Source organism: Copadichromis virginalis, linkage group LG4 (genome assembly GCF_057382275.1).
Source record: "Copadichromis virginalis isolate Kocher_CV1m ecotype Utaka linkage group LG4, C_Virginalis_male_GT1.1, whole genome shotgun sequence".
NCBI classification, from domain to species: Eukaryota; Metazoa; Chordata; class Actinopteri; order Cichliformes; family Cichlidae; genus Copadichromis; species Copadichromis virginalis.
The window spans coordinates 19,575,863-19,595,708 of record NC_140621.1 but is presented as its reverse complement, the minus strand read 5'-3'; the positions used below and the strand labels follow the sequence as shown (position 1 = coordinate 19,595,708).

The 19,846-nt window shown below is 41.9% G+C and overlaps 1 protein-coding gene across 1 annotated transcript in view; it reads left to right on the top strand.

Annotated features, from left to right (window-relative positions):
• The window catches only part of pitpnc1a (phosphatidylinositol transfer protein cytoplasmic 1a), a 48,151-nt gene that overhangs the window by 23,285 nt on the left and 5,020 nt on the right, over positions 1 to 19,846 (top strand). The window contains exons 2-6 of the mRNA XM_085454069.1: positions 7,112 to 7,260; positions 12,049 to 12,137; positions 13,518 to 13,525; positions 17,403 to 17,474; positions 19,235 to 19,330. Coding sequence (XP_085310195.1) covers positions 7,112 to 7,260; positions 12,049 to 12,137; positions 13,518 to 13,525; positions 17,403 to 17,474; positions 19,235 to 19,330 — 414 coding nt within the window. The remainder of the gene's footprint in view (positions 1 to 7,111; positions 7,261 to 12,048; positions 12,138 to 13,517; positions 13,526 to 17,402; positions 17,475 to 19,234; positions 19,331 to 19,846) is intronic.

Below are 19,846 nucleotides of genomic sequence, written 5' to 3'. Positions count from 1 at the left end.
ATGCTGTTCATAGACTTCAGTTCAGCATTCAACACTATAATCCCCCAACAGCTCACTCAAAAACTGGTCCAGCTGGGGCTCAACACCTCACTGTGCAGCTGGCTGTTGGATTTCCTCACCGGAAGACCTCAAGCAGTACGGGTCGGCAGTAATACATCCAGCACCATCATTTTAAACACGGGGGCCCCGCAGGGATGTGTGCTGAGCCCCCTCCTCTTCACTCTGCTGACCCATGACTGCACTCCATCACACAGCTCCAACCTCTTCATCAAGTTTGCGGACGACACAACGGTGGTGGGTCTCATTAGCAACAGGGATGAGACCGACTACAGAAGTGAGGTGAGACGCCTGGCCACGTGGTGTGCTGACAACAATCTCTCTCTGAATGTGGAGAAGACGAAGGAGATTGTTGTGGACTTCAGGAGAATGCACACCCAACATGCTCCTCTGACCATTGACGGAGCGTCTGTGGAGAGAGTGAGCAGCACCAAGTTCTTGGGTGTGCACATCACAGAGGATCTCTCCTGGACGTACAACACCACAGCACTGGCCAAGAAATCACAGCAGCGTCTCTTCTTTCTCCGCAAACTAAGAAGAGCAGGAGCTCCAGCCCCCATCATGCACACTTTCTACAGAGGCACCATCGAGAGCATCCTGTCGAGCTGCATCACTGTGTGGTTTGGAGCCTGCAATGCGTCCTGCCATAGAACCCTCCAACGCATAGTGAGAGCTGCAGAGAGGATCATTGGTGTCTCTCTCCCCTCCCTCCAGGACATTTACAGCACCCGTCTCACTAAAAAAGCCCTTTGCATAGCGGCTGATCCCACGCACCCAATGCAAAGCTTCTTCAAGCTGCTGCCGTCAGGGAGGAGACTGCGGAGTCTCCAGGCCAGGACCAGCAGACTGAAGGACAGCTTCATCCATCAGGCTGTCAGGAAGCTAAACTCCCTCCCGATTCTGCCCCCCTCTCCCCTCTTCTCCACCATGGTCTCACTGAACTCTGACACACACACACACACACTCACTCTCTGACGCACTCACTGGCCTGCTCCAGTCACTTTGTGGAGCATTGGACTGCCATTACCTCATAAGACTTTGCTGTTACACTATCTCTTACCGTACACTACTTAATCTCCATTTGCACTATTTGCCTATTTTGCACCACTATGCCTTCTTACTTGAATATTGTATATTGTATATTGCATAGCTTTTTTTTGTTATACGTAAAATTGTATTGTATTTATTTAAATTTTTACTTTTTAATTATTTTATTTGCATTTTTCTAATCACTAGGGTTTGAGAGTAACGCAATTTCTATTCTGTGTATGTCCTGTACATGTGGCAGAATTGACAAATAAAGTTGACTTGACTTGACTTGACTTGACTTGATTATTATGTAATGTCACCTAATGTCCTTTTGTCATATAGTTTTAGATAAATTCTCCAAGTTTGTACAGTAGCTTATATATTAATGTACTAGTGTTGCACGTGATAGTCAGACTTGGAAAAACAGTGTTTGGTGGCCGCAGCATGATCAAAATTATTGAAACCGTGTGCAATGAACTTGTTGCCTTTTAATGATAAGGATATGGTCAACGAACACTTACAGTCAGCTGCCATCTTCACTGCAAATAAACAAGAAAACCAGATCTTCCAGGAGAAAAACCATCACAACCGTGATGGAGAATGCAACAACACGTACAGGATAACAAGTGGGAAAGCAGCTGAAACTATGAGACAGGAGAAGTATATATGCAAAGCACAAGAGAAAATAGGTCATCAAAATAAAACAGGAACTACCTAACAGCGAGACAAGGACTAAGACACATGAGCTTGACAGAGAGACAGACAAAATACTGAGACAAGACTGAGGGGACAGAATGTTAACCCTAAGGATTTACAAACACAGCGAAAGGAATGAAACCAGAACACTAAAGGAGCTTGTACCGGGCATAAAGAAATAAGAAACAAGGCACGTAAACACGAAGAAAGAACAGAGAGATAAATATAACCATAAAACAAAGATACAAAACCAGAAAAACCCTTAAACTTCCCCAAAACTTAAAACCCTGGATGCAAGACCCAGGTACCATGACGGTAAAGACATGACTACTGATTTCAAGCACAGCCAGAACCTCCAGATCTGAAACAGAAATTCCCCCACAAATAGGACAAAAAGCAATTTAACTGCACAATGACATAGGCACATGGCAATTTTGCTTTTATGTAACCAGAATACAACCAGGTGGTCATCAAGTGAGTCACTCTCCTAATTCAAAGATACTCATCACAGACGAGTTTTACTCAACAATGTAGACTGACTGGCTGCAACATGCCAGGCTGCAAGGCAAATTACTTTGCCATGAAAAATGGCTCCAGAGAACGCAGGCTGTTGCACGCTCCGCCGCTGGGTAACCAGTTGCAATGAGTCACTAACAGCGAAAAGTGCTGCAGTCGTCCGACAGCCACAGATTTGTGACCATTTCTGACCATTAAGAGGCGAGGATGTGACCTCAGGGAAGAGCTGGTGTGTTTTAAAAATGCCTTGTTATTTATTCATAGCGCTGAAAGCATTTGTGGTCCAAGCCTGAATATATTTGTTAGGCGGGGTTTGATAAATTAGCAGCAGCGTTTGCCAGAATCATTAAATACATCTCCATGTACATTTGAAAATGCTTTTCTTGGCCGGTGTTTGTGTGCTGACAGAGGGTGTTTATATCTGCATGTGCCCTCTGATGCTATAATAATTCATCCACCATATGTGCAGATGAGATAGAACAACATGGATGGATTTCACAAGTAAAGAGTTTAAAGCTTTTCATACCATTGCTGTAAGAAATGAAAGGATAATTTTCTGTAAATATATCAAATCTGGCTTTATTGATCAGCTTAGATGAGTTTACAAAAAGCAAATCCACTTCTTTGGCATGTGTCCAGATGCACACATGCACACCCAGAAACGGACATAAAAATTAAAGCTATTTATCTCGACAGGAGCGCAGTCAGTTATCCAAGAATACTGAGCGCTGTGAGCAGCAATTACTCTGTCAGTGGTTGAATTTTAATTACATTTTAACACTGTGCCCGGTATTGTCTCATGTGTGTAAGTGTAATTGTGTCTGCGTGTGTCCTTATCTTACAGTAGCACACTGTAGCACAATGACCACAGTTCCCCAACACCTGCTGTTGCGTTAGAGCAGGGAGCCAAAAAACCAGAGAGAGACACACACAGAGTGTGATCACAGTAAAAGGCTTAATGCTTTCATCTTAAAATGAATATACTCTGTCTTTTAAATGCATGACCACAGACAGCCAACCAAAGACTGGAAACAAGATGAAACAGTTAGCCTCGCTCTGTCCGAAGGTAGCAAAATCCACCTATCAGCATTTCTAAAGCTTAAGGAAAAAGAAGCTCAAAAATTTTTGCTTTAGAGTTCTTTAATTTCTCCCGCCTACTGCAGCCCTCTTCTTCCTCAACTCTATTCTTTTGATATGTACAATAAGGCACGATTCATCCTACACTTTTACTGTACCGGTAATTTTGTTCCATTTTCTTGGGTCACGCTGGCCAAAAAAATAGAAATTTTGCCACCAGCACCAGGAGCAGCTCCATGAGCAATCACGGTCCACTACTTTAATTTCAAGGTTTCCATTACTTGAGTGCCAAAGGTGACTGAACTCTACGTGGCTTTTACCAGGTAATGAGCTAAGAGCAAAGTTTGGAGGTGAGCAAGAATAGGAGTTCAGAAAGTAAAAGGTTGGATTTTAGTGTATAGGTGGAGACCAGGTAAAGAGGAATGAGACAGGAGGAGGTGTAAATAGGAGAGAAAAGAAAGTATACCTCGGCTGATGAGAGCTCATATTTTTCCTTGCTGTCCTTGATCCTGCCCAGAGGCTCTAGAGGGAGAAAGAGAGAGATAAAAAGAAATTATTCATGGCCACTCTAACCAAGGCAAGGGCCACTTCTCCCTTCTAGTCATTAGAGCGAGATTTCCAAAGACAACAATGAAAAGCAGCCCCTCATTCATCAGCTGCAGCTTTCAGGTAGCCAGCAGACGGCGAGCCGGATACAATGCCTGGCAGGGAGCACAATGGCCGGGCTGTTTACACAACATGTCCAAACCCAAATTAGTCAAAGAGGGAAACAGAAAACATGGTGCTTAATGGTAATACACTGTTGCTAGTCATCAGTATGATGGGAGGGATGTTCAGAGGTCCTCTTGAGTGGGCACTCTGCCTTGATGTTTTTCATCCAGCGTGGAGATTTATGTCAGCTCTTCAACCATCTCTCATGTTTCAGCTACAACAGGAATATTTTGATATGTACAACAATCTCCTTTATCCTTCTTTAGCTGCCTCAGTGTCGGAATTCTGGATTTCATGTCATAGACTGGACAAAAGAATCTCTCAGGTTTTCTTTGTATTTTAAATGAATAACACACTTTTGTAAACTGGTTATCATGGGTTGATTTGGTCATGAAATATGTTCGGCATATGATGGCATGTTTTTAAATTAAAATGAGTGCAAAAGCAGCCAGTGTCCAAAGAAAAACCTTTTCAGAAGGGAAAATCATGGGGAAAATATGTGTCCTTTCAGCTGCTGACTGCTCCACTGAGCTCAGCACTAGCAGGCTGTACAGATGAAACAATTAGATAACAGACAAGGAAAAAGCTCCATGAAGAACTTAACTCTCTGTGTGTTCATTACTCGAAGCAGCCAGCTTTGACCAGTGATACTTTTTTTTATGAATCACATTATTCCTTGTTGTTTTATGCGCAAATTTTGACAGACTTACTTAAACGTGAGGACCGCAAAACAGGATGCAGGAGTCAAGATAATAAATCTACAAAAACAGTTGTTTGATGTCAGCGGAAAAGTGCACAGGGCGTGAAGACAAGAGGATAAACAGACCGTAACTAGGACCCGGAAATTACACATTGACAAACACAGATGAGGAAACAAAGGAGGCATTATGAGAAACTGGACATATTGAATTCCTGGAAAAAAATGCAACACAAAAATTTCTCCAGAAAAGGAGAAGCTTTGGATTCATAGTAGAAGTTGTGCCTCGGCGCTGCAGCCATGTTTTAAAATGCACAATTTTAATTGTGGAGGTAAAATGGTTTGTGTTGCACTTTTTCACAGTTTCACTACAGCTTGGACAGCATAGCTGGACAGTTTCTGTGGACAAGCCTGGCGCTTCCATGAAAACTACAGGCAACTGCAGCAATCTGCGAGTGAAATACGCATGGGAATTCATGTGGAATACACATTTTTCACTAGGGACAGGTTATCCTTGAAATTTTTGCATATCCACTATATGATAATAAAAGTCTATCTATCTCTGTGGGTTTCTAGGGGGAAATGGGGGTCATTAACTGGTCTCTAGGCCTGTGTAACTGGAGCTTTAGCATTAGTTTTCCTGGTAATCTTCATCCATCTCCAGCAACCACTTACAACATGTTGGTGAGCTTTTATTTTTCCCTTACGACCAGCGGTTGCCAGATGGTCAAGGATCTGTGTCTAAACCTGTGTAAACAGGACCTTTTTCACTTGATCTTAAATTGTCACCATGATTGTCCCGTACAAAGTGGTTGTCAAGTTAATGTCACATGGTAAATGTTCACATATCTGTAAAATCTCACTGTATACGCCTGTCAACTCCTTGTCTACAATAGCACGCTTGTGTGTGCTCCCCGTTTAGTGCTCTGGACTTTTGGCTGTTTTTTGGACTTTGACATCCATTTGAGCAAAAGGTTTATTTTAAGTTACTCTGCCTGCTCTTGATGCCCTTTGTCCTGCAAAACATGACACCGAAACTCAAATGTCTGATGAAATCCAAAGTCCAAGTAGCTCAACTGTTTTTTTTCTCTAAGCAACAATTCAAAATCCCGCAGTATAAGCTCGCACGTATGATGAAAAGAAGCAACAAATATTCACATCTCTTAAACTGGAACCAGCTCATTCTTTGCCTCTTTTGATGTGCTGATTACCATATCAGCTGCAAGAAGAGCTCAAAATGTGGGCAGGCTCGTGTGTTTGTGTGCGACTAAATACAGGTTCCACATCTATTATGCCTGGTCTGTTACTGTGTCATTGCAGTGGAAAAACTATGCCAGACTCCAACAGCTGTGCTGTCAGAAACTCACAGCCATCCACATTTCAGCTGGGAATTCTCTGTCACAGCTCATTGCTCTCCTCTGATGGTCAGCAGATGGAAAAATTTGGCATTGTGATATAAGAAGTTTACTGATATACATGAGCTCTGTTTTTTTTTCCACTACACTATCACATTTCACTCCACTCCTTGCTTTATGTGGCTGGATGTAGAGTCACAAGTCAACAGCCCAGACGATCCTATTTTCCATTAGCTTAACACAGCTATCCTTGGTTGGAGCAGTGTGTGTGTGTGTGTGTGTGTGTGTGTGTGTGTGTGTGTGTGTGTGTGGGTGTGTATAGAGTCCTGCATGAGCCCTTGGCATTCCATCAGCGCGACATAAGTCACCATCAGGGCAGTATCAGTTTCCCCAGCGCGTAAATAGTCCCATGAGCAGTTAGAAATTCTCGCTCCTGTGCTCGTCGTTTTCGAAATGTATGGAAAATAGTTGCCGTGTGACAACCCCCCACCCCCACCCAGTCTGTCAAGGTGGCCGAAAGTGACACTGTCACAGGCCCAAGTGGATCAGTGAGTGATGAGTGAAGGATTGTGCGTGTTGACTGATGTGTCACAAGGGACCATGGGATGGGTTCGTGTAACTGTCTGTTGCCACTGTTACTATTGTTGTGCCACTTGGTCCTGACCTGACACGAGGCCTTTATCACTGTGCTGCAGACGGCTCCTAATCCAGCAGTTTTCTTTTGCTATGGTGACTGCCCCCAGGTGTCAGGAGCGTGCAGGTGCTGTAATCCTGGTATTTTCTCTCCCGCATTTATTTTTATGGCTTCCATAAAATCAGACGATTGGGTCAGTTCCTGGACTTTCACCAAGAAGATTTTGTTTCCGTTAACTTCGGCCGCAGCAGCATGCTGATTCAGATGTGTAAAATGTTAATTGCCTCCCTATATTTGATAAAGTCTCCTTTTTCTTTTTGGTCCTCCTTTGTTTTTCAGTACCGGATCGGCCAGCTGTATATGATCAGCAAACACAGTCATGAACAGAGTGAACGTGGAGAAGGTGTTGAGGTGGTGCAGAATGAGCCTTATGAGGACCCAGAGCACGGATCGGGCCAGTTTACAGAGAAACGGATCTACCTTAACAAGTGAGTGTAATTTCCCACCTACAGTGGGCTTGAAAAAACGAATAAATAAAAAAGTATTTGGACTATAAACCACTGAGCAAACGTCTAAATCACTTTCATAAGGGCTTCTAACTTGCACAAACCTATATACTAACATATATACTGTCAAATTCCATGTATATATGTAAAGAATATAGCTTATATACTGTATATATAGTAACCAATGATCTATCCTGTATTTATTCCATAGATTTTTCCAAAGGCTTTGCACTCAGCATCATTTTACAAATAAATATAAATACACTATATATGTAGTTATTGTCTGTGTCATATTGCTATTGTCCGTGTTGTCTATTCTGTTAATGCGTAGAGCGAAGAAAAAGATAAAGCCCAGTTCCTTGTATGTGTACCCATTCTTGGATAATAAAAGGCTACTCTGACTGACTAGCACTTTCTCTGACAATAATAATTCTCAGCATTGAAGCAGTTTCCATGTATTGAGCTTCTGCTGCTTAGTTGTTACGTGATTTGACAAGTTAAAGACAAGCTCACTTATGTGCCTCTGCATAGCTGTCACTGAACTCATTCTTTCAGCGTGTTAACACACGATTAGCCGCTGGTGACATGTCTAATGATCTGCTCTGCTGAAATTAAAATCTAAAATGAATGCCTGACAAAGAGTGTGTTGAGGTTGTAAAGAAGCCCTCTCAATGCTTTTTCAACTAAAAGCAATGCCAGCTACAGTGGCTTGCAAAAGTATTCACCCCCTTGAACTTTTCCACATTTTGTCACATTACAGCCACAAACATGAATCAATTTTATTGGAATTCCACGTGAAAGACCAACACAAAGTGGTGTACACGTGAGAAGTGGAACGACTAACTGACTAAATAGAGTGCACCTGTGTGTAATCTAATGTCAGTACAAATACAGCTGCTCTGTGACGGTCTCAGAGGTTGTCTAAGAGAATACTGGGAGCAACAACACCATGAAGTCCAAAGAACACACCAGACAGGTCAGGGATAAAGTTATTGAGAAATTTAAAGCAGGCTTAGGCTACAAAAAGATTTCCCAAGCCTTGAACATCCCACGGAGCACTGTTCAAGCGATCATTCAGAAATGGAAGGAGTATGGCACAACTGTAAACCTACCAAGACAAAGCCGTCCACCTAAACTCACAGGCCGAACAAGGAGAGCGCTGATCAGACATGCAGCCAAGAGGCCCATGGTGACTCTGGACGAGCTGCAGAGATCTACAGCTCAGGTGGGGGAATCTGTCCATAGGACAACTATTAGTCGGGCACTGCACAAAGTTGGCCTTTATGGAAGAGTGGCAAGAAGAAAGCCATTGTTAACAGAAAACCATAAGAAGTCCTGTTTGCAGTTTGCCACAAGCCATGTGGGGGACACAGCAAACATGTGGAAGAAGGTGCTCTGGTCAGATGAGACCAAAATGGAACTTTTTGGCCAAAATGCAAAACGCTATGTGTGGCGGAAAACTAACACTGCACATCACTCTGAACACACCATCCCCACTGTCAAACATGGTGGTGGCAGCATCATGCCCTGGGGGTGCTTCTCTTCAGCAGGGAAAGGGTGCTGGTCAGAGTTCATGAGAAGATGGATGGAGCTAAATACAGGGCAATCTTGGAAGAAAACCTCTTGGAGTCTGCAAAAGACTTGAGACTGGGGCCGAGGTTCACCTTCCAGCAGGACAACGACCCTAAACATAAAGCCAGGGCAACAGTGGAATGGTTTAAAACAAAACATATCCATGTGTTAGAATGGCCCAGTCAAAGTCCAGATCTAAATCCAATCGAGAATCTGTGGCAAGATCTGAAAACTGCTGTTCACAGACGCTGTCCATCTAATCTGACTGAGCTGGAGCTGTTTTGCAAAGAAGAATGGGCAAGGATTTCAGTCTCTGTGCAAAGCTGGTAGAGACAAACCCTAAAAGACTGGCAGCTGTAATTGCAGCAAACGGTGGTTCGACAAAGTCGACTCAGGGGGGCTGAATTATTAAGCACACCCCACTTTTCAGTTATTTATTTGTAAAAAATGTTTGGAATCATGTATGATTTTCGTTCCACTTCTCACATGTACACCACTTTGTGTTGGTCTTTCACGTGGAATTCCAATAAAATTGATTCATGTTTGTGGCTGTAATGTGACTGGGCCATTGCAGTACCTTGGGAATTTTTCTTTTTTCAACTATTCTGTTGTAGATTTTCTGCTTTGCTTGGGAATATTTTCCTGCTGTAAGACAGGTTTAGCTGACTGCGTCATGTGAACAGGTGTGTGACAAAAAGAACGTGGACCCAGATGCAGGACTCAGTAGACTGACATAACTCAAAATCAAAGATTTATTTTATTGCTGACAAAAAGGCAAATTAAACAAAAACCAAAAACAGTAATTGTAATCTGGCTGACAAGACAGGGGAAGATAAACCGAACATCATGCACAGAAGAAGAGACACTGTCAAAATAAAACAGAAACCATGTAGGTAACTTGACAGGACAAACCAGCAAACCAGAGAACAGAATACTGAGACCAGACAGACACAGGGGCATGACTGGCGAGACAGAAAGGAATACAAACACAGCAATAAGACAGACTACACATGGAAACACACAGAGGCAGTAAAAACAGCAATGAACTAGAATATAAACACACTTACAATACAATGTATAGAGGATAGTATGACCAGGGAAAATACGTGACCTTGGGGCAATTGTACTTACTTTTCTACAAGACTGGATGTGATTCTGTGAAACAGTTTTTCACTGTTACAGATCCTTCCGGTCTGCTTAAGCCCTGATTATAATCATGAAAAAGCTCCAAAAGGCACCAACAATGCAGTATTTGAAGAGATTAAACTGGAACAATCTATTACATAAACTCGATGTCTAAATGAGTCTATCCATTAATCCATTAAAATTTACTGAATTGTTGTGCAGGTAAAGCAATGATGTTACTTTCTATTATTATTATTTCATATAGTCTTATTCTGGTAAGATAGATTCTGTGAGACAAGATTGAGCCGCTCACTGCCAAAAGTCAGACTGTGAGATAAAAAGCGATCCATGCGAAGAATACCAAAGAAGGCTGAGGTGGAAGTTTTTGTGCTCTGAAGTGACAAGTAAGTGGGCCTTTGGGAAATATAAAGTGTCACTGACAAACTCAGTGAAGAGGAGGGCAGAGTGTGGTGTGCGTTTAGCCGAGTGTGATAGTGTGTGTGTGTGTGTGCACAGAGAGATGAGGTCAGTGTAAATGATGGATAATTTGAGCAGTCGCTGTCGGACACCGAGCGGAGCCTGCATCCCTCCACCCACAAACCACCTGTTAGTATGTTATAGCTGCATTCTGTGCGTGTGTGTCTGTGTGTCTGTGTGTATGTGTATGCGTGGCTTGCAAATAAGGCAGTGTGAGGACATGTGGCTAGTCTGCTGTGTCTGGACATTCCCTTGGCTGTTTGACAGGTTATTAGAAGGGGACTGAAGGAAACTGTCTGCCTCATGTTCCCATAGTTTATACAGAGTCTTAAGCCATTTGCAGATACACACTGCAGCCCTGAGCATTGATTGGACTTATCTAATAGAGGTGCACGTGAGAACTCAAATGTCCAGCACAGTCACACGGGACATTAGTCAGTTGCTTTAACCTGCCTGCACCTTTTGTAAAATGTATGCATAATGTTGCATTCTGCAAACACTAATAATTTAGTGCTCTGCCTGCCTGCAGGTGAGTGGGCGTCATGTGTCCTGCCTCCTGCTGTCTCTATCTAGGCAGCTCCCTCTCCTAAAACAGAGTATCTCCAGTAGCAGAGCGTTTCCTGCTGCATGCCCAGTGTGAAAAACGACAACTTTTAAAATATCCTGATCTTATTCTTCTGAAATGATCCAAAGTTCTTGTGTAAAATGGCTTTAGTGACAAACCAGCTCAATTTCCATATTCACTTACATCTAGCAGACATAGAAAAAGAAAAAGAGAAGAAGTTGGAGATGTGAGGGTTAAATAATCAGTGGTTAAGAGAGAATTTTTCTGAAAGGTACAACTTAATGATGACTTTGAGTCCAATTATGCTGCTATTTGCTGCGCTTTGATTGTCTGCTTTTCAGGGAGCAGAAATCTGGACTAAATGTGATTTGGGCTGTAGTGAATTTTTGTCTGATGGCACTCAGTAATGACTGTCTGCAACCCTTCTTTTCTCTCGGCGTCTATTGGCAATCAGGACTTACTGTTCCAAATGTCAAAGTCTCAAAAGTCAATCTTCTCCATTCGCTGGTATTCACTGGTAAATTTGTGTATTTCTCAGATTTCTGACATGGCAATTTCCTTCCAGCTCACCAAAGCCCTGATGTTCCCTTTCCGCAGCAATCTTTTTTTTCTTCTTCTTCTTTTTTTTTTTTTGATTAGACATCCAATGAGGTGCTCAACTACTTAGCTGTCAGCATTTAGAATCCATTTGTGCTGAGTAATAGCCCTCCCCCTGTATTTCCTCTATTTGCCTTCCATGCCCTTTTCTATATCTATCACAATGAACGCTGGTGAAACTCCCCTGCAGGGTACAGGGTGTAATCAACTTCCCCAAGGGACTATCATGGCTGCCCTGTATAGCCTCCATTATGACTCCACACAGCTGGATGCTTCTTGTTGCCTGTTCCAGATAATAGCCTAAAGAAGAAGAGTGGAGAAACTTTAAGAGGAAACTACCAAGGCTGCACACAAACTATTTATTTAAGCTGTTCTCTTTCTTCTTCTTCTTCTTCTTCACTTTACTAACCTATCCACTCGTCTATCTTTGACAGCAAGCTCCCCAGTTGGGCCAGAGCAGTGGTCCCCAAGATCTTCTATGTCACAGAGAAGGCTTGGAACTATTACCCATACACTATCACAGGTAATGCTTTAATTATACGCCTTAGTGTGCTCTAAAAGAATTTAGAAGAATTGGTGCAATGATATAGGATCACAACTCTGTCCAGAGCAAATAGATTTAGAATGAACACTGCCGTAAAGGTGGTAATCTGCCTGTTTTTGTTCTCAATAATTAGCATCACTGTTGTGTGGATGATAAAAATCACACTTTAATTCCACCACAACATTAGAGCTAGGCTGATATGTTGGCTGATATTTGCTAAAACCAATATCAGTATTGTTATTTGTAGGGCTGATAAATGAAAAATTGAAAAGTAAACAAGACGTGGGAGAAATACCGTTCAACCATGTTGTGAGTGATGACATTAGATAGTTTGCACACCAGAGGGCACTCTGCAACGTTCCTGTTGGCCTGTTCGAAATGGCACCAACACAACGTCCAGCTGAGCTGAGTAAAGTGTCAGGGCCATTTTACACCTGCTATGCAGAGCTTTGCAAATGAGAAAGTTGACAACAGATTGGCTAGTTGCCATTTTTGCAGGTCAAGCACATCTTGATTTTTGTAACCTGCTGCCTTGTGCTGCCTTGTGCCGCCGTAGCTGCGTCAAAGACACGAGTGTACAACTGTGTCGTTTTTCTTTACCGCTTTGATCACATCGAAACAAGATTCATTTTAAACTTGGTTGTCATGTTTCTTAGTATGTAAACATATAATACCTACATATAGAATGAAATGATGGGTTAATCTGTTTGTTTCATTAGGAAAATAATTATTTCATTGTCAAGTGTTGTTTTTCACCATCTGGTCATTTCTACAACATCGTTCCGTTTTTACATTTCCACAATAAATTTGGCACCAACAAGGTGTCGCTATTTATCTGTCAGATTGTTTTTCTTTGATTTATTTAAAAATATTAGCTGCAATGTGCTTTCTATCAAATGTGTAAATTAAAGCGATAGCATTAAGGTTTTCAAAAAGCTTATAGCAGAGCTAGAACAGCTCTAAATGTCACAAAAATACCGATAGATGGCAACCAGTAAACATCATATTGCATTTGGGATTTTTGTATGTACAGTGTGTTTATATGACAGACTAAATATGCGCTCAGCAGGACCGTGCATGTCAAAAACAATCAGTGTCACACAGATTTTTAAAAATGGGGCAATATCATAGTGAAATGGGCTCCTCTCATGTGCTTTTACTGGAAATGAAGTGCTACTGAGCTGAGGCTTAATGGTTCTTTTTTTTTTCATTGTGAGCTGAAGTATTTTTTCTTCTCTCCTCTCGTCTTATCTCTCTCATTCTCTTTCATGCCTTTGTCCCCCCCACCCACCTCCCCACCCCCCTCAAACTCCCATTCCCATCCATTATACTGATGGCCTCTGCTGATGATATGGTCAGAGTACACGGTGAGTAGTTTTGGTGTACCTGCACGCAGACACACACACTCATACACACACAAAACCACTTTGATCGACCAGCTGCCTGGAAGATCTCGTGTTGTAGAGTTTAAGGGTGAGTGTTAGAAGAGGAGCGGGTTATGTTTGTTGAGCACATCTCTGACAACACCCAACACTATCAGTATCAAGGACATCAGTGCATGCTGAGCAGCATGTACTGCTAGAAGACAGTTGTAATACTTTACTTTATTGTGATATTTGATATTTACTGGTTGTAACAATCATCAGGGCATTTACAGCATGAAGCAATGTCCATATTAACCCAAGTCCTGCCTGTGAGTTCTCAAAATACATGGGTGCAAATATTCACTTTAATATTAGAAAATATCAGAAATGTGGGTGCTGAGCTGGAACTGTCTTAGCTTTACTTCCTGGAACAAGAGAAACAGAGAACACGTCTCCACTGCTCTAGAGTCCAGTGGCGATGGGCTTTACGCCACAGCATCCGTCGCTTTGCAGTGCACTTGGTGATGTAAAGCTTGGATGCTGCTGCTCATCCATGGAAAACCATTCCATAAAGCTCTCTGTGCGCTGTTCTTTAGCTAATCAAAAAGCTACATGAAGTTTGTAGGTCTGTCGTGATTGACTCTGCAGAAAGTTGGCGACCTCTGTGTACTGCGTGCCTCAGCAGCCGCTGACCCTGTTCTGTGATTTCACATGGGCTACTACTTTGAGGCTAATTTGCTGTTGCTACCTAATCACTTTCACTGTCTTATAATACCACTAACAGTTGACTGTGGAATATTTAGTAGTGAGAAAATTTCATGACCGGGCTTATTGTACAGGTGGCATCCTATCACTGTACCATGCTGGAACTCACAGAGAGCGACCCATTCTTTCACAAATGTTTGTAGAGGCAGTCTGCATGCCTAGGTGTTTAATTTTATGCAACTGTGCTGATGAAAGGGATTGAATTTAATAATTTGGATGGGTGAGTAAATACTTTTGGACTACTTTATAGCGTACAAAGAAAACAAAGTGAAATGAATCCAGCTTAAGCTTGGAACAGGACAGACACTGAGACACAGACTGAGGGGGAGACAGCATTATTTGTAAAAGTTGATTATACACTAATGTTAATCAGGGGGATAGGGCACAGACAGGTGAAACTAATCAAGGATAATGAGACAGGAGGAAGTAAAATTAGAAACAAGACAGAAAGAGAAAAGATTACCAAAATAAAAACGTGTAGTGACTAACTTTGCACAACAACAACACCATAATGCACTTAAACTCAACATGAAGAGTAAGTCTGCTATGAAATCAAAATAGGAACAAAGAGCCAAAGCGGAAGCTAAAAAGGAACATGAAAATCAAATATGACAACAAACATTAAACTTAAGAACCAAAAAACCTCAGATTTAAAGACCCAGGACCCAGAACAAGTGGCACTACACCATACAGCTCAGTGCAATTTGAAGCATTATGTTTGTTTAAGTAGTTTAACCTCTTCAGTCACACAAATCTAGTTTTTAGTTATCATGACTGCCATGAATAACATGTTGTGATTGCAGGTATATACGAATATAAGAATATATGCAAGAATAAAAGAGAAAGGGAAATGTGCCCATCTTATCATTCTGTCCTTTTTTTCATCAGATTGTGCTCACAGCAAGTGAAGTCTTTAACAAAACCACCATGCATATCTGAAACAAATGTAATTTCACGTCCGATCCCCAGTGTGATCTGATACCTCGATTAAATCCAAACAAAGTTTATTCTCTTTTATTATTACCATCTGTTTTTTTCACCTCTCTTTCTCTTTTTGACGTTGGGGATTTTTTTGCTGCGGATAATTTCGGAAAATGAGAATAACACAAAAACATCACGGTTAATTTACACCCAAGTAATGGGATAAAAATGGAAATTAAGATTATGAATATCGTCTCAACTGTCGCTTTAAAAGTGAACCTGCGAGACAGCAATAGTCATCATTCGCTGCTGGCAGCTGATGGCACAAAGCAGGGAAGGGTAACACAGATGTCGAGGCATCCCTGTGGAAGGAGTGTAATCCCTCCAGCGTGCAGAGATCTCTTCTGAAGTTAGCTTCCAGTTAGGTAGACGTGGAATATCTCCACAGGGAGAAGCTCAGGACAAATCCTGAAAAAAAAAATCATCCAAGTTGCTTTTGGATAAATTAGCTCCTCAGTCTGTCCCTAAGATTGAGCCCAGACACGCATATCTGAATTGATTTGTTTTATTCAATACTTCCAAGCACATGAGAGTATCAAACTTGTTAGAGTTTCAGATTCGCGTCCAGATCCCTGCTTCAACAACAGCCGCACCCCTGCTGCTCCAGCCTGTTTGTCAATATGAGCTAATCAGGGGAACTTTTCATTAAAGACATTAACAGAAACCCCACAGCTCTCAGCTGTTTGAATGTTTAATTGACTGTTGCCAACAAAAAGCACTAATGATTTGCACCGGGACATTAAGAAGACATGCCCTAAGACATGCCCGCCCAGACACACACATGCACATATGCACGCACACACACGGCTTCTCTGTGTGCGAAGCAGCAGGAATGCATCAGTGAACCACATATAAAATCAGCAGCAGGCCGTTTCTTTAGCCTCGCTGAGATTATGCAACTGCCTCTGCAGCATCTGGATGTTTCAGGGAGGTCACGCCAGCTCATGTGAAACTGTGAAACTTTTCTTGAGTTAACAGCCTTAAGAATATGAGCGTTGTGGCAGCAGCTACTGTGATTTTTGGATGCATGTCACATCGTTACCTCTTACTCTGACTGCAGAGTACAACACATTACTCCTACAGGAGCTCCTCTCCCATGTGGAAACCCATACCACGAAGCCAGCAGTGCACAGTTTTGGTGCTGATGTTAATGCGACAGGAGGTTCGGAGCTCTGCAGTCATTCGTGGCTGAGTTGCCATGGTTTTTGTATCACTTACAGCTGATTGCGATCTAAGATGGAAGACATTTCACCAGCTGACTTGTTGCAGTGGTGGCATCTTATTACAGGACCTTTATTTCTGGCACCAAATTAGGTTTTAAAGAAATATCTTCATTGTTCATCTGTAAATGACAAACACCTTTTTAATATTGACCAGTTTGACTTGAAACAGCAGGTCAGTTGTTACTGATGTAGGTTCAAATTAGTCTTGTTAACCTACTAATCCATGTTAGAGCTGCTTTACGTGTGTAGACATTTATCCTCTGTCACCATAATCAGTATCAGAAACACAGAGACAGTTTTCTTGTTTCTCTTTAAGACTCACAAGGCCACTGAATTGTGCTGAGTAATTACAATAAGGCCTCTCGCTCCACATCACTGTGAATATACCATGTGTAGCATCACTTATTGATGGCATGCATAAACACAAACACTGGCTTTTGCATTTCATGTATCCAGTATTCATCCTTCTACACTGTATAATGATTGTGTTGAGCTTTAATTTGGTTAAAGACAGTAAAAATGGACGAAAACACTAAAGTGTGATGTGGTTTTAAATCTCCGGAGTGAGAGAATAACCATTACTGCTTTGGTTTTGTGTAATATAACCCAAGATATAAGCCCCTGTCAGACACACGGTCCTCTCCATTAATCTGATCTGGCATCTGAGCGTGTCGGCTTCTTGTGCTTTCAGCACAGCAGCTAAAATGCAGCGAAGCTAAAGAGTAAGCTACTGTAAGACTACATGCACACATATTGACCTAAACAACAGGATGTTGTCACTTTAGCAGACCGATGAAGCTTAAAATGTTAAAAATCTCTGAAAAAGGGGCTGGAACAAACAACATTAAGCAATGCAGTTATTAACAGAGAAACTCACACGTTGTTTATTTCTCACTTTTCCCTCCCTTCAGTGCTCCTTCCTGCCCAAGTTTTCCATCCATATTGAGACCAAATATGAGGATAACAAAGGGAACAATGATAATGTGAGTAAAGCTCCGAGTGCCGTGCCGTTGGAAGTGAATCGTAGGAACAAAGCTGCATCTAAAAGAAAGAGGATAGAATTTAGGTTCTCTCTTTTCATGTACCTTTGCCCTTTTGTGCTCTTTGCTGTCTGCTTTGTTGCCTCATCTTGTTGCTTCTTGTCTTTTCCCCAAAATCAAAAATAATGAATTCTCTTTGTCAGAGGGTTATTGCATCATTGTGTGCCAAGGACATCAGGAGAATTATCAGTCATTCTGCTGTTCTGATTTCTTCAGGCAGTGATTGCGACTGTTAACATGAATGTTTTTGTCTTCGTTCATTTGTATCTTGGACAATCACAATCTTTTTCAATCTGTCATTATGATAATTTCTCATAGATACTTTGCCAGACACATCTGAACAATAGGTGGACAGTCTGAATCTCTATAACGAGCAAAGTTTTTGGTTAACAGCTCTTTGGGAATCACTTTGTTGGTGCAAAGATACAATTTTATGCCTGTCAAACCTCAGTGTCTTTGGCATTTTTCATACAATTAATTCACAGAAAAATGTGTTTTTCAAGACAGACTAGTAAGAAAGTCCCTAAAGACAAAATTTAAAATTGGTTCTTTGCTAAGTTGTTTGTTATGTGTAGAAACAACAATGGTTCAAATGATCCACTGAAAATGGTCACGTAGACGGACTAGACTGAAAGCAAGTGAAAAAGCAGCCTGTTGTCTTAAGACCAACATTAAAAAACCTTCAGACAATCTGCAGAACTAATGTTTAAGACCACTTTTAAAAATTACAAGAAAGTCTGGCTCCTTTAAAGTAAAATATGAAGAAATAAGAGCTGGTTAAAACCTTTTGCACAGAACTATAGCTATAAAATAGATTGACTGTAATTGTCTTTTATTAAATCAACCTGACAAGGTCCTGCTGGTTGTGTTGAGTATTTCAAACCAGGTAAAAGCACTTCAATTGATCTCCACCTCACCTTCAGAGCAACACTTGGTATTGGCAGTGGAGGCAAGTCTGACTGTTGCACAATATTACTCGAATGCACAATGTAGTAGAAGGAAAAGGCTGCGGCCCCACCTAGTGGTGGATTATGAGAGTTGCAGGAACATCACGATGGTTTCACAGATGGTCAAAATCTCACATTTGAAACTGATTGTAACAAATGTGGGTGCAGGCAAACTCAATAGAAGGGTCTTTCCGCTCTCATGTTAACACCCCACTGGTCCCACCATTTGTGCAGTCACCGCTATTCTCTCTTTATTCCAGCCTCCCTCATTTCTTGTAATAACCTTGGCAGTTGACTCCCTGCCCTTTGCTCCTCGCCCTATACCCATGGAAAAGATTCAAAGAATGCAGGAAGTTAAATTAATGTCCATGACTCAAGAGCGCTTTCACTGCTCTGAAAGGAGCGGATAACTAGTCAACATTGCTTTGCTGCGTCCCGTGAGTCACACAGGAGGAAATCATTGACCACTTGGTGTGACTCACATTCCTACTCACAGTTTGTTTGGCCTATTGTTTGAGGGTAAAGCTAGAAGGACGGGACGTGCTCAGGAAATTATCTTTTTGTCAAACGTAAACCCTTTCAACCACTGCTTTCCTGTACAGCAATATGATGTGTGACTAAAATGACTCCCAGCATTTACGTGATGCGTGAAGCTGCCTTTATAAATCCACCAAGTGACGGCACTTCATCCCACAGCATTTGTCAACGCCACTGATTGAGCTGTCCTCACATACTGAACTGTTCCCTGTTCCTCAGATCTTTGGCAGTGAGCCCAGAGAAGAGGAGATGGATGTGTGTTTGTTGGACATCGCTTACGATGAGATCCCCGAGCGCCACTACAAGGAGTCGGAGGTGAGGAGAGCGACGTCACTGACCTCAGGATGAGGAGTGAATGAATACTTGCAGCCACGGCACAGATACTGTGGAAGGAAGTGGAAAGAAGGGTGAATAGGAGGGAGGAGGAGAGAAGTCAACAACTGAGATGTGAGGAGAAGGGAACAGAATAGGGTGTTATCTTTTCTCCAGAGATTTGACATTTGTATGCGCGTGCGTTCGCTCATCTATCAGGACGTGATGGTCATAAAAAGCTGAGCTATTAATAACCAAGAGGGGTCATGACAGCGCTGCAGTTTTGTTATTGACACCCTCACTTTCACACACGCACCTCCCACCGATCTCTGTCATCCTCTGCTTTTAACCACTGAGAGCTAAGAATAGCACAGACATGCTGTCCAGAGCTAAACACAGAAGTCAGATGTCTAATGTAAATATTATTTTAAAAACAGATGAACTGTGTCAAATGTCGGGGGTTAAAAACAAAGGAGAAAAAAGTCAAAGGTCTGACAGCAGGTGCTCATGATGCAAACA